This window comes from Lynx rufus, unplaced genomic scaffold (assembly GCF_022079265.1).
Source record: "Lynx rufus isolate CCGP_SWC_20201006 ecotype Redwood Valley unplaced genomic scaffold, mLynRuf1.p SCAF_37, whole genome shotgun sequence".
NCBI classification, from domain to species: domain Eukaryota; kingdom Metazoa; phylum Chordata; class Mammalia; order Carnivora; family Felidae; genus Lynx; species Lynx rufus.
In genome coordinates, this window is record NW_025814853.1 from 2121791 (window position 1) to 2135406 (window position 13616).

At 66.3% G+C, this 13616-nt stretch overlaps 2 protein-coding genes across 3 annotated transcripts; one reads left to right on the forward strand and one right to left on the reverse strand.

The window, feature by feature from the left end:
- Positions 1-256: 256 nt before the first annotated feature.
- TEPSIN (TEPSIN adaptor related protein complex 4 accessory protein) lies at positions 257-9708 on the reverse strand. Of its 2 annotated transcripts, none has more exons than XM_047094108.1 (13): positions 9644-9708; positions 8508-8580; positions 8129-8220; positions 7917-8010; positions 6006-6073; positions 5764-5842; positions 5553-5624; positions 4612-4821; positions 3651-3828; positions 3451-3564; positions 3292-3370; positions 2925-3059; positions 257-1963 (listed from the first exon to the last, which is right to left on the reverse strand). In XM_047094108.1, the coding sequence occupies exons 1-13, from the start codon at positions 9689-9691 to the stop codon at positions 1451-1453; spliced, it is 1755 nt and encodes a 584-aa protein (XP_046950064.1). In that variant the 5' UTR covers positions 9692-9708; the 3' UTR covers positions 257-1450. The 2 variants fall into 2 exon arrangements, with proteins under 2 accessions (XP_046950064.1, XP_046950065.1); XM_047094109.1 differs by lacking the exon at positions 257-1963 and adding an exon at positions 2035-2463.
- Positions 9709-9928: 220 nt separating this feature from the next.
- Positions 9929-12908, forward strand: NDUFAF8 (NADH:ubiquinone oxidoreductase complex assembly factor 8). The gene is made up of 3 exons (XM_047094110.1): positions 9929-10134; positions 10242-10352; positions 12667-12908. Exons 1-3 carry the CDS (start codon positions 10051-10053, stop codon positions 12694-12696), a joined length of 225 nt encoding a protein of 74 aa, XP_046950066.1. The 5' UTR covers positions 9929-10050; the 3' UTR covers positions 12697-12908.
- The last annotated feature ends 708 nt before the right edge of the window (positions 12909-13616 follow it).

Below are 13616 nucleotides of genomic sequence, written 5' to 3' on the forward strand. Positions count from 1 at the left end.
GCTCTGGGCTGATGGCTCAGAGCCTGGAGCCTGTTTCCGATTCTGTGTCTCCCTCTCTCTCTGCCCCTCCCCCGTTCATGCTCTGTCTCTCTCTGTCCCAAAAATAAGTAAACATTGAAAAAAAAAATTAAAAAAAAAAAAAAAAAGAAGTTCTCTAAGCGTGTCCTCATTAATGCTATCTTCATTAGCACACACGCGCACACACGCACGCACGCACACACACATGCACAGGAAAGAAAAACGGCAACGGTGCAGCTTTGCGGGAACAACCGTGTTTATTTCGGAAGCTCTGGTGCTGTGACCCCTGAAGCAGCCGCGACCCTCTGAGGCACCAGAACCCTTGCCCCGAGGCCAGCCCCGCACAGTCTGCAGGGACCAGACACAGGTCGTACCGGGATCTGGCAGCAGAAACAGCCCGCCCCCCGCCCCAGGTGGATAAGCCGCTTGGCCGATGTAGGACTCCCTGCGAAGGGAGCGCTCTGAGCCCCAAAATACTCAAGCCGTGCTTCCAAATCCACACAAAAAGCCCTTGTTTCTGAGAGGCAGGCACGGGTCTCCAGGGGGCCCCTGAGGTCAGCGTTTCCCAGACCCGCTGCTGCAGGAATCCAAGTCCAGACAGCTAGCCTCTGGTAAGGGAGACATGGAGGGGAAACTGAGGTAGCCCCGAGCCCTCCTCCCAGGGTGGCAAGGGCCACGGCCCGGACTGTCTCCTCCTGACTCGTCCCCACAGAGGGGGCCGGGTGCCCTTCTCCATGGTGTCTGTGAGGACCCTGGGAGCCCCAGACAGATCCAAGTGAGGAGCCGGGCCTCTGCTCCTGTCCCCTCCAGGCAGGCCGTGCCACGCCCTCTGCCCCGTCCCCCTCGCAGGCCTTCTGGCCGCGGGGAGAGCGGCCTGACAGTGTCTGCGGATGGGGCCCCCCCGGACGGCCGCAGGGCAGGAGACCCGGCAGTCGGTCCGGGACCCCCAGCCACCACCCTGAACAAGCAGCTCAGTTCCTAACCCTGCCCAGAAACCGGCCCGGCTCGGCGCTGGTCCGGTTTCTCCCCCAAGGCCTCAGGCTGCCCCTCCGGCCACCACGCCCACAGGAAGGGCCCGTGCACGAGGGAGGTCCTGCCTCATCCACAGGAAACCGGGGAACCCGCTTTCGGGTTGGGAGCTGACCCCCGCGCACGGTGCCACCTGGCTCTCCTGGCTCGTGGACCCGTGGCACATCACCCGGGCCTTGATCAGCGGCCGTTGTATTCGCTCCGGTCAGCTGCCCGCACCGTGTCCTCGGTGAGTGAGGGGGGGACGCCGGAGGGAGGGCGGACCGGCCACACACACCCGAGGGGAACCACTCCTCGGTGGGACGTGGGGGCTGCGGGCAAACGGGACAGCACAGAGTCACGGAATCCTGGGATTTACAGGCCGGGGCCACGGTGACTCCACATGTGGCCCAGGCTGGCAAGGTCACGAGTTTAGGAAAGGGAAGGCAGAAGGTTCCGAGCCGGGAGGGGCTCCTGCTGCCGCCGCCCTCTGTGGTGGCGTCCAGGGGGCCTGGGGGGCCTCTTCTGTGGCGGGCCCGGCCCCCAGCAGGCGGGGACAGGCCACCAGCTCCATGCCAGCAAACAAGGAGCTGCAGCCCCCGGGCCCTGGGCAAAGTTCCAGCGCTCCCTTTGGGGAGCCCGTGCCCGGCGGGCTCCACTCGGGTCCGGCGCCCTCCTCTCTGGAACCCACCAGGCCGGCCTCGGCCTCCCTGGGGACTGAGAGCGGGGAGCCATCGGGGGGAAGGGGGTGCGCAGGGCCCTGGGGCGGGAAGAGGGCGGAACTCAGCGGCTGCAGGAAGGCGTGGCTCCCGGAGAAGGGCACGGCGTCGGTCAGCAGGTCGGCCGGGCCCCCGCGGCCAGCAACAGGGCCCAGCTCGACTGGGGGCCTCTGGGCGGGGGGCCGCTGTCGGCAGGAGGCTTCAAAGTGCCTCAGGATCTGGAGGAGGAAACGGAGGGGACCGGCTGAAGGTCCCTGTGCGCCCGGGAGCACAGAAGACGCAGCCCCCCAGAGAGCAGGTGGCTCGTCCCACCTCCTCCTCCTCCGGCCACCCCCCACCGGCCACCCTGTGTGCGCCCAGACACGGCGAACCTGCTGCTCTACAAATGCACACGTTCTCCGTCCCCGAACCTGGCCCCGTGACGAGCCGGCTCGGGGGGGGGGGGGGGGTCCCTTGCCGGGTGCCAAGCAGCGCCTGACACAGATGCTGAGGAAATGAACGTGCCTCAAACCCTCCCGTCCTTCCCAACTCTGCACACACGGCCTCCGCCAGCCTTCACGTCCTCAGAGACACCGTGATGGCCTCGCTGTGGCGGGGTCACCGATTCTTTGACAAAGCACAATTTAAAGACACGCCACCGAGGGTCCGAATTCTCAGCAGCCACAGAGGAGCGCAGAAGCCGGGGATGCCAGCGGGCAGGTGGAAGACGTGCTGGGGCCTGGCTGAGGGGAGAGGCCAGCAGCCTGTGGGGGCTGCCCAGAGGCTCCCCAGTGAGGGAGCCGGGCGGCCCGCACACAATTCGAGCATAACTGGGAAACGGACTCGCGTGAAAGAAAACACTTCTGCTCTCCAGGGGCCGAGCACGGACTCCTGAACTGTGACCCCAGGTGGCCAGCAGAAGGATAAACGGACCTGCGCAGGCAAGGAGGGCTTCCCGCAGGAGGCCACCCGTGGGCTGAGCCAGGTGGGATGGGGAGCTGTCTGCAGAGCAGAGCTGCTGAGCAGCAGGGCAGGGGAGAGGTCCCAGGAGCTGGAAAGACCCACAAGCCAAGGACCCCGGCTGTTCTAAGGCCCGGCCCGGCCCAGCCCGGTGGCGAGGGGCAGGAATGTGGAAGCGGATCTGGGAACGGCTGGAGGAACAGCGTGCAACTTCTCCTCCGGGTCCCGGCTGCTGCCCACCTTGGTGGCCTTGTTGGTCACGGGTCCAGGGCTGCCCGCGCTGAGCTCCTGCAGCCGCGGCCGGGCGAGGAGCAGGATGTGCTCCTGGGAGAGCAGGTCGGTGCAGCCCAGGGACGCGATGGCGCCCAGGGCCCTCTGCCGGGCGGACAGAAGGTCAGTGCGGTCCACCCCCGGAGGGAGGCCCCTCTCACAGCTCCGTCCTCCTCTCGGCCCGACTACAGCCCCAAGGTGGGGGAGCCCCGGGGGTGGGCCCACTGCCCCACCCAGGGCAGGCCCCGGGTGGGGCGTCCCCGGCCAACCCCGCCCGCAACCCTCACCTGCCCACACCCACACCCCCAGGCGCCCCCAGCCTCGGGCCGGCCCTCACCATCTGCACACACTCGCCGGTCCCGTCCAGGCGGCGGGTCAGCAGTTCCAGGACCGCCTCACAGTTGAGCAGCCCACACCTGCAGGAAGGCACAAGCAGGAGGTGGGGGCGGGGGGCCGGGGCCGGGGCCGGGAGCGGGGAGCCGGTGGGGGGACTCACTCTTTGATGAAGCACTGAGCCTCCTCTCGGCTCAGAAAGGCACGCGGCCCCCGTGTCACAGTCTGGACCAGGCTCTGCTCCTGCTGGCAGTCGCTCAGGGTCACGGCCTCCACCCTACCGGGGGCACAGCGGTCAGGGTAGAGAGAGACTCCTCCGGGTCAGGCCCCAACCCAGGGTGGGACCCCAGAAAAGGACCTCACCGCTCTGCCAGGTCGCTGGGTGCCTGGCTAGCCGCCGAGGGGCTGTCGCTGCCCGACCGACTGCCTGAGTCTGAGACCTTGCCTGGGTCACCGCTCCCCCGGGATGAATTCTGGGAGCTGGAGCCGCTGTCTGGCTCGTCCCAACCCCCTCCTGCCTGCCCGGGCTGGGGTCTCGTGACTGTGACAAACAGGACCGTGGGTGAGATCGGGGGCGGGGGGCTCTGACTTGCCTCATACACCCCTCCCCGGGGCACCCCGACCAAGAAACACCAGGGAAGAGGTGACACGGGACAGAGCAGGGCACCCCTCACACAGAACGGTCAGGGCGGGGACCGCCGGCCTGTGGCGGCAGGGGCAGTGCCGGACCCCGAGGCACAGAACTCCCGGGGAGTCCCGACAGTCCTCCTTCAGGCCAGGCCAACTCCCAGGAGCTTGGGCCAGAGCACTGCGACGCTGCGGTCCCTTCTCACCACACACCTCGCTCGGGGACGGCCCTGTGTCGACATCCCCCCGACTAGAACGCACGCGCGTGGAGGCTGGCCCCGGGCCCTGGCCTCGCGGCCGTCCCGGCTGGACCGGCAAAAGCCGGGCTGCGGCCCAGCTCGCGACCCAGGCCTGTACCCGAGGCGGTGGGGCCCTCCGGGAGCCCCCGCCCCCTTAACGCCATACACCCCAGCTCCTACGCGAAGCAGCTGGCAAGAAGCTGGCGAAACAGCGTCCAGACGCCGCGCGATCTTCATACGGCACGGAGGCCACAGCGAGCGCGCACGGAGCCACGGAGCCGGGGAAAGGCTGTGCGGGCCCCCGGCCCCCCCAGGACACACCGCCTCCTTCCCCGGCCTCTGAGCCAGGAGCCTGTGCCCCTTGCCGGGAAGGTCCTGTCGGCGGCTCCGCGGCCCCCTCTCGCTCCAACACACCACGGGGAGGGGCCTGCTCACCCGGACCCCCAGGAGAGTCTCACCACTTCCTCGGGCGCCCGGGAGAGCTCCGGGGAGCGGCTTCCCGGCACTGGGGCAACCACGGCTGGCTGCGGGCGTCATGGCGGGCTGGTAGGCGTCACCCCGCGGGAGGGGCCTCCGGGTGCCAGGGCTCTCGGGCCCGGGGCGCACAGCATTGGCCACGACCTCTGCGGCCTTCTGGATGGTGGAGAGGAAGGCTTCGCCCGCAGAGCCTGCGCCGGAGAGGGACAGGGTGCCAGCCCTCTTCAGTTCTGCCCCCCCCCCCCAGGAGGAGTTCAAGAGGCCAGCACGTGAGCCGTAGTCACACAGCGGAGACCGCGTGGGGCACCCAGGCCCTTCCGGAAGCTTTCCCAGTGAATGCTGCTTCAGTGCATTCCCAGGCCTGACAGAGCCTGGCACTCCAGCCTACGGCATGGCCGTGCCCCCAAGTCCCCCGGCCCCACGTGGGAGCAGGACAGCTAAGGGGATCGTCAGAGAGCTCGGTCCCCTCGGCGGCTCACGTCCAGTACGGGTGCAGGGGTGCGTGAGTGCCCTGACGGGACCAACCACCGTCACTCCTGAGTCAGGAACAGGCAAGGCCTGCGAGCCAGGCCTGCTTTAGGAATCAGTGCTCCCGAGGTACCGGGGGTCTGAGAGCCGAGACCAGAACCGGCAGCACCCAGGCCGGCTGCGTCCACTCACGACGGGCGCCGTCCCCACGCCACCGCCCTCCGGCCTCAGCCCCTCTGAGGGACCAGGGCCTGGGTGCACGCGTACAGACCTGGCCTCCGCCCGGCTTCTCGCCTGTTGGTTTCGCAGACCGGCCCTGCCTCGTTCTCCCGCGGGCCCGGGCAGAGGAGAGCGCGGTGGCAGGACACCGGCCCCAGCCGTGCCACCCGCCACGCCTCCCAGGCCAGATCCGCCAGACCCTTATGCCCGCGCCCCGCACCCCCGCAGCACTCACCTGTGGGGCCCCGTTCCTTGCTGTAGCCGAAGCCCTGGAGGGCGCCCTGGGGCCTGGACTCGGAGCCCATGCCTGTGAGCAGGACCCACGTCAGTGCCAGTGCGGCCGCTCACGCTCAACCCTGTGTACCTGGGACAGCGGGGCGGGGGGGGGGGAGCCTCAAACCCTCCCCAGGGTGAACACCCAGCGAAGCGGATGGGCGGTCGCCTACCTGCCGGAGGCAGGGCCCTGGGTGGCTGGGAGGGAGGCGGGGGCGACAAGTTGTCCGAGAACAAGGCGCTCCCCAAGTCCTAGACGAGGACGCAGAGGGCACTCAGCTCGCTGTGGTCCGGCTCTGTCCCCCCGGCCCCCTGCTCTCTCTCGGGGTCCCACAGCAAGGGCGGAGCCAGGGCCCCAGGTGGTGGAACAAACGTCTGGCAGTCTGTCCCGGGCTGCCCCGAGTGCTGGACTCACCTGGGCGGCCGCCCGCACCTTCTGGTACAAGCTGTTCCCGTGGAGAGGGTCTGGGGGCCCCGAGAAAACTGCAGGACGGAGGCAGATGCGCAGGTGAGATGCAGCTACTGACACTCAGAGGTGCGGCTTTAATGCCCCCCCCGGCCCTCGTGGTGGGCACCCCCCTGGACCCCTGGCAGATGACCCCGGCACCCCGAGGGTCAGGGGCGGCCTCCTGAATCACGGGTCTGACCTCCAGTCCCCGGGCGACACCCCTTCCAGGTCAAAGTCCCTATAGTGGCGGCCACCCTTCCGCACCCCCAAGCCCGGGATCCCGCAGATCCCCCTCATCCGGGACCCACTGCCCCCACCCTGCTTTTCAGAGATATACCACCCACTGGGCCCATGGAGGCCGCACCCCGGCTGCCCCCTCGCTCATGCCCGCAGAGCGGAGCCCCCTGCCGTCTCTCGCCGGGGTCCCTGCACTGGCTGCCTCGCTGTACCCCCTGAACCCACTCTCCACGCGGAGCGAAGCGAGCAATCAAAGCCCCACGGAGGCTCCCGCGGCCCTGACGATACCACCTCCCTCTACGTAACAGCTTCAGCTGTGACAAACGAGTTTTTCCTGGAAGGAATTGAGTGACACCCGCGTTCCCAGTCTCTCGTCACAAATGCATCTCACTTCCTGCCCTGGCAGGTGGCCCAGGGTGCGCGCCCATCGGCCAGTCGGGAATGGAACCACCGGGGAACCACCGGGGTGGGGGAGGGGGGGTGGCGTGAGCCTCCCTGCTCTTCCTGCCGCACAGGACCCCCCCCGCCCCTGGCCCCTCGTGCCTGAGCTGAGGCCGTCGTCTGCGGGCCGTCCCACCCCAGAGCCACCTCCTCTCGCTACCCCACCTCCCCGACAGCCTGTGGCAGGGTCCCCCGGGGTTGGCACTCAGAGTACAACGGACTGGGACCGGCCCAGCAGAGACTCTGGTGCCAACAAGGACCCGCTGTCTGCCGCATCCCGTGCTGCCTCAGCTGCGCCCCTGGGGTGGAGGACGGAGGCCTCCAGTGAAGAGACAGCCGCGGTTTCGGGGTGTGGGGGTAGGCCAGCACCTGGCAGGCAGGATGCTGGAAATGCTCAGGATCCTCGAGGAGCACGCGGTGGCCAAGAGCAACTAACTGGGTCCCCCTCCCCGGCGCTGCCCTCCCGGGGACCCTCTCAGGGATGGCTCCGTGGGCGTGGTTCCTGCCTGCGGCCGAGCCCTTCCGGTGTCATTCAGGGCGGGGTCTGCTGACGCTGTGCCCCTGAGACCCACCACGGCCAGGACTCCTGCCTTACCTGAGGGGAAGGCCTCAGGCCCCATCCCCCCAAATCCCAGTTAGGGAAAAAGACACGGGACAGCCCCAGGCCCGGCCGGGGAGTGAGAGATGGAACCCCGCCCCAGACCCAGCTGTGCTAGACCTAGTCCTCGACAGGCCAGAACCCCGCCTCTCCCGGGGGCCTCCCACAGGCCTCCCTGTCTCGGCCCTGGGGAGCAGTCCTGGGGGGAAGACAGAGCCCCTCTGGTGTGCCGGGCACTGGAACAGGCAAGACGGGCCTGGGCTGCCCGGGCCAGGCAGGGCACACAGGCAGAAGTACGCCACCGTGCGGCGGCGGGCCCGGCGACAGATGGAAGGGAAAGCCCGTGACAGGGTGAAGGCGGTGGCTGGGGCGCGGGGTGCCGGGGAGAAGAGGGCGGCGGGCCGGGAGGCGAGTCCGGCCGGTGGGAGGGGCGTCTCTGTGAGGGGGCGGTGGCCAGAGTCCCGCCGGTGGGAGGGGCGTCTCTGTGAGGGGGCGGTGGCCAGAGTCCCGCCGGTGGGAGGGGCGTCTCTGTGAGGGGGCGGTGGCCAGCAGAGGGACTCTGTGCAGCCTGCCCTGGCCGCCCCGCCCCAGCGCCCGGATACCTGCTGCTTCCTGGATGAAGGCAGGGTTGCGTTTGAGGATGAGCAAGGACGAGGAGGAGCCGTGACCACACAGGTGGAGCAGGATCTTCAGCACCTGGGGGACAGTCGCAGGGGGCAGCACAGGCCCAGAGGGCAGCCCGCACGCAGCCCGCGGCGACCCTCTCCTCGTGCTTCGCCACCCGCTGGCCCGTCCCCCAGCGGAGGGGACTCACCTTCAGCTTCACTCGGCCAGAGCCGCTGTGCAGACGGTTCAGAAGGTACTCCAGGAGGCACTGGCTGCTGCCCAGGGACTCGTGTGAGATTTCTGGCAGGCGCTCGGGTTAGGGAAGGAGCGAGCTGACCCCAGGCCACACGAGGCCACGCCGGCGGGGGAGAGAACCAGGCCTTCCTGCCACCAGACTTCTCCCGTGTCTTCCCCGCAAACACCCACCCGAGGCCCTGGTTTCAGGAGCTTGGGCCTCTTACGGCCTCCTGGGCCCCGCGTCATCAGTCGTGTGGCTTTTGGACCCACCCACGCTTGGTCCCTACAGTAAAGGAGCTGGGGGGCCTCCGAAGGACAGGCCCCTGGACATGGGTGACGAGGAAGGATACTGGCGATCTCCTCAAACAAGTAGCCCGGACACGGGACATCATCGTCCGACGTTCCCTTCAGGAGAACCGGGAGCTGAAAGGGAGCGCGAGCCCCGGGCATGATGAGTGGGCATCACAGGGAAAAAACCCAAACACCCATTCCCACTTGGCCCAGCGTCTGGGCGTCTGGGGAGCGTGAGCCTCAGAGCAAAGACAGGACGGGGAACCTCAGGGACACTCACGGGGACAAGCGCGTGGACTCTGCTGGGTGCCCACCACAGACTACAGTTTGAAGGGCAGAGGCCTGACGGCACGAGAACACGGGCCTGAAAGTCACCTTATTTGTCCAGCAAGGCCCAAAGGGGAGCTGGACAGACGTGCAGAGCCGTGGAGGCCTGGGCCCAGAGCCGAGTCTCTGCACTAACACAACCGAACCGACCGGCTGCTTCACCGGCGGCCCAGCCCCTGAACACCTGCCTGGCGACGCTCAAGGCCGCCCGCTGCATCTGCTTTGGCTCTGGCCAACACCAACAACAGGCCCCGACCTCCGCTTCTCGGAGCATTCGCCACGATGAACTGACGATGGTGGACGTGGGTCTCCCACAACTCGGGAGCGTCCTTCCCTAGGACCTGAGGGCCCCGGTTTGAAACGCAACCATTAGGAAGGCCGGGGCCTGTCTCGCACGCCCTGTACGGGGGCAGGACCCCAAGTCCCGAAAGGGCCGGCCAGCTGCCGAGTTGCACGGACACTGCAGTGCTCCTGCCACAAATGGGAAGGGGCCGGGGCTGCCCGCGCGGGCGTCCGGCTGTGCCGTCTGAGACCCCAGCTGTCTCTTCCAATTCGGGTTCTGTCCGGGGGGGGGGGGGGGGGGATGTGAAGCAGAGGTGGCGTGCCCCGCCCACACGGCGTCGGGGATCGGGCCCCGACCCTGAGGCCACAGCGGAGAAGGGGACCTAGGAACGAGATGCAGGGGCAGAGGGGACACCAGCGGCCCAAGAACGGCCGGAGGGGCTCGAGGAGGAGGACGGGCACGGAGAGGGCCGGAGGGAGATGGAGGCGTCTGTGAGCCTGGGAGGAGGCCCCAGCGGGCGCCGAGCAGGGCCGGGGAGGGGAACAGCTCTGGCCCGGGGTGGGGGCCGCGGCCGCCCGCACTCACCCGGTGCAGGAAGCTCAGGCGGTCCCGCAGCGGCGGCGTGGACGCCATGATGCCGGCCACCTTCCGGCCCCGCCCGCGGCCGCGGCCCCCCTCCAATCACCGCGCGGGCCTGGACTAGCTGGCCAATCGCTCGCGCGGGGCGGGGCCTGCAGTCTATGCCGGCAAACAACCTGAGCCTGAACCAATCCGAAGTCCCAGATCAAAGACAGACAAATTCACGAGCCACTTGCAGGGCTCGGAGAGGCCCGGCGCCGTTCCGGAAGCGAAGCAGGGGCTGGAGCCGAAGCCTAACCAAACAGAAAGCGCAGGAAAGGCGACGGGCGGAAGGCGCGCCTATCGAGAAGCTGGGCGCCGGAAAAGGACGGGCCTAAGATGGCGGCGCCCATGGGTGCCAGGAGGGGCCGCTCATGTCGGGGAACGGAGCGGTGTGGGGACGCGTGCGAGGCCGCCTCCGCGCCTTCCCCGAGCGCCTTGCGGCCTGTAGGGCCGAGGTGAGAAGGTGTCGGGCGGGGAGGGGGCGGGGGCGGAATCTGCCCTGGGTGACCGGCGCGGGGGGGGGCGCCCTCCGCGACCCTCACCCGTCCCCGTCCGCCCCCAGGCCGCGGCTTATGGCAGGTGTGTGCAGGCGTCCACGGCCCCGGGCGGCCGCCTGACGAAGGACCTCTGTGTGCAGGAGTTCGAGGCCCTGCGGAGCTGCTTCGCCGCCGCGGTAGGTGGGCGCCGCCCCGGCCTCTTCCCTTGCCAACCCCAGCCCCGCCTTGGGGAGGGGCACCGGGCGGCGGGGACCCCGGCGTCCCAGCGCTGGACCGCTGGTCGGCCGCCCCCCCTCCCCGCCCCCGCACCGCCCCGCGTGTTCGGTGCCAGGCCGTACCTCCTGCCCGCCGGATCCCGCCGCCGCGGAGCTTGTGTGCCCTCGTCTGTCGAGCGAGGGGAACACCAGCCTCGTCGTGAAGATGCTGGTGGCGGTGGTGGCACGTATGCGAAAACTCTCTGTGACTGGTGCTGTCGCTGGAGCCTGATGCCCAAACGAACCTCAGCCTAGTAGTCCAATGGGCACCTGCTGTCTTAGCTTCCTTGGTGTTTAGCACCCCGCGTGTGTACCGCGCGTGCGTTTATAACCATAGGGCCACCCAGCACACACTGAGAGGCACCCCCGACTTCCCCCAGACAGCGACCCCATTTTGCAGAGGGCGGAAGGAGAATCTATAGGCCACTGTCCTGGGTTTGTCAGAACAGGCTTCCAGAGGCTGGTGAGTCCCCCAGCCTAGCTGCACTGGCTGGTTTTCACTGGCTGGGAAGTGAGCCCCGCTGGGAACAGTTTGCGGGGTGTTTTTGCTTCTGGACTGTAACCACTCAACAGCGAGTCCCTTCTCTTTCTGAGGCATTTTTTTCTGATCCCTGTTTGATCAAGTGTTGAGGCAGCAAGAGTCTCGTGAATATCACCAGCGCTTTACGAAAATGAAAAACTAGTGTTGTATTTACACATTTTCGTAAAAAACGTGGAACAAGTGGGGTTGGAGGACGTAGCCGTGCCCAGAGAACCTCCATGGGGAGTTCCAGACAGCATGAGGAGAGGGCTGTCTGTGATGAGGGTGCTGGGCTGGTGCCCAAGGCATCACCATCCAAGGTGCCCCCATTGGGTGGGGCTGGGTTGGGCCATGATGCCAGCCATCAGCTCTGTCCTCCAGAGCTGCTGGTGCAGTTGGGTGAGCTCGGCAGGATTCAGGGGACCCGAGGCTGTTTCCTGATGTTCTGGGACCATCTTGAGCAGAGTGACTAGCTGTGGGTTAGCCGCTTCTCCAAGGAGAGAGTTCACGTGTGTTCCCAGAGGGCTCAGGTCTCCTTGGACCTCTCTTTGTGATTATCATGGCCGAGAGCCTTTGGCCTCATCCTGCCCTTGTCAGCAGCCTCAGATCTGATGTGGGCTGTTCATCCAAGGTTGCACCTGTTCCTTGGACTTGCTTCCTGCTTCTCGGCAGCTTCCTTGTTTGACAGGCCTCCCCAGGGGACAGGATGAAGCTTCGCTGTGTGATTACGGGTTGGAAGAATTTAAGTGCAAGATGAAGATCAAACGTGTTAGTTATGCACAGACTTTTTTTTTTTTTTTCAACGTTTATTTATTTTTGGGACCGAGAGAGACAGAGCATGAACGGGGGAGGGGCAGAGAGAGAGGGAGACACAGAATCGGAAACAGGCTCCAGGCTCTGAGCCATCAGCCCAGAGCCCGACGCGGGGCTCGAACTCACAGACCGCGAGATCGTGACCTGGCTGAAGTCGGACGCTCAACCGACTGCGCCACCCAGGCGCCCCATTTATGCACAGATTTTCTGTCCCACCTTTTGTGGTTAGGAGTTGTCTGTTGCAGGCATCTGATCACCTGTGACTTTTTTTTTTTTTTTTTTTTGCTTTTCTGCCCTGGTCACTTGAGGTGTCCCCACAGTGCGCGTGCTGCCCTCAGGAGCCCTCTGCTATTTTAATGTGCCATTCTTCACGGAAGGTGACTTACCTGCAGACCCTGGGCCCCAGGCACTTGGGAGTTTGGGACTAGGGTGCTCGAGTGTCTCTCACCACGAGGCAGCGCACTGCTGAGTGCATTTCTGCCCATCCTGCTCTCGTCCCCGGCACTTGTGCGGAGCTGCAGGAGGCCGAAGGGGCGTTGGGCTCCAGACCAGCTTCGTCCCAGGGAGCCCTGTCCCTGGGCCAGTGTTTCAGCAGCTCTGCCTCAGCGTTTTCTGTAAGAAGTTCCCGCTGCCTTTCAAGGACCAAGTGGTGTGCTGGAGGGGGGGGAAGGTCTGCACAGCACCTGGTCCAGGGTGGGCTTGGCTTTGGGAGCACGCTGTCACCAGCAGATTGAGCCCCTTGGCCCGTGGCAGCTCCGAGCAGCTGGGCCCTCTGCCACGCATCCATAACCAGGCTCTCCCACAAAGTGTTCGCTAGGAGATGGCATTTGGGGGGGGGGGTGGCTTCTGCCCTTTGCGGTCACATCTAACAAACCCATTCAAACCAAATCTTTTCTCTTCCAGGCCAAGACGACCCCAAGGGGAGGCCTTTAGGATGGACAAGCCTGCACTACATTTGTGTTTGCTGCCCACAGCCTTGAGGGACAGACGCCTGAGACATCTAAAGCTTTTAGAGCTAAAAGGACTGCACGCTCATCAGGGCAAGACGTGGGCAGACGGGGGATCTGGTTTTCTTGCCTCGTGTATGTAAGGTTTCTGGTTAGAGTAAGAAGCGACAAAGCAACAATACAGACTGTGGCAGACCACGCCGGGTCTCTGTTCTGTCGTACCCAGAGTGTGCGTGGGCCCTGGGAGTACACTTGTCAAAGAATTTTCGCCCCAAACACGTTATTGGAATCTAACAGCCACCAAACGTAGTTACCGGTTTACAGGACGTACCAAAGGACGTCAACGCCATGAGGGAAAGATTCGGGCGTAGGGAAGGAAACTCAGGTGCTTTTTCTGGACTTAGCGGCAAAAAAGGAGGGGCTGCCCTTCTAGAGGCTGGGAGGGTGAGGCACCAGCCAGCCCAGAGAGGGTCTGGCCTAGGAACCCAGCAGCAGTGACAGCATGTGGGGCGTCTGCCCTTCTGCGGCCTCCTCTGGGGTCAGAGCCCAAGCCCGCTTGACCCCACCCTGCGGTGCTTATGTGCGGCACACACAGCCAGTAGGACCCCCAGTGCCTGTGGCTGAGGATCCCACGGGTCCTGAGTGCCACCTGCTGGACGCTTGGGGATTGTGCTCCAAGAGCCCCTCCCAGGGGTGTGGCGGCTGTGCTACCCCTGGGCTCCACGCAGCCCCTGGCATCTCAAGAGTCCCCAGCGTCCACATGCTGATGGCGGGGGGGGGGGGGGGGGGGGGGGGGGCAGGTGACTACGCTCTGCTGACCCCACACACACCCCAGGGGCCTGAGGGGGAAGGGGCGGGCCTGGGAGCCGAGTGATCCTTACCACAACCCCCACCACCATCACAATG

Excerpts from the sequence above, each read along its gene's own strand:
- TEPSIN (XM_047094108.1), bottom strand. The coding sequence starts at position 9,691 with ATGGCGTCCACGCCGCCGCTGCGGGACCGCCTGAGCTTCCTGCACCGG. Across the intron at positions 4,822-5,552 it reads CAAGGAACGGGGCCCCACAG|GCTCTGCGGGCGAAGCCTTC; the intron begins GTGAGTGCTGCG and ends TCTCCGGCGCAG. Across the intron at positions 3,829-4,611 it reads CCCGGGCGCCCGAGGAAGTG|TCACGAGACCCCAGCCCGGG; the intron begins GTGAGACTCTCC and ends TGTTTGTCACAG.
- NDUFAF8 (XM_047094110.1), top strand. The coding sequence starts at position 10,051 with ATGTCGGGGAACGGAGCGGTGTGGGGACGCGTGCGAGGCCGCCTCCGC. Across the intron at positions 10,135-10,241 it reads TTGCGGCCTGTAGGGCCGAG|GCCGCGGCTTATGGCAGGTG; the intron begins GTGAGAAGGTGT and ends GTCCGCCCCCAG. Across the intron at positions 10,353-12,666 it reads GGAGCTGCTTCGCCGCCGCG|GCCAAGACGACCCCAAGGGG; the intron begins GTAGGTGGGCGC and ends TTTCTCTTCCAG.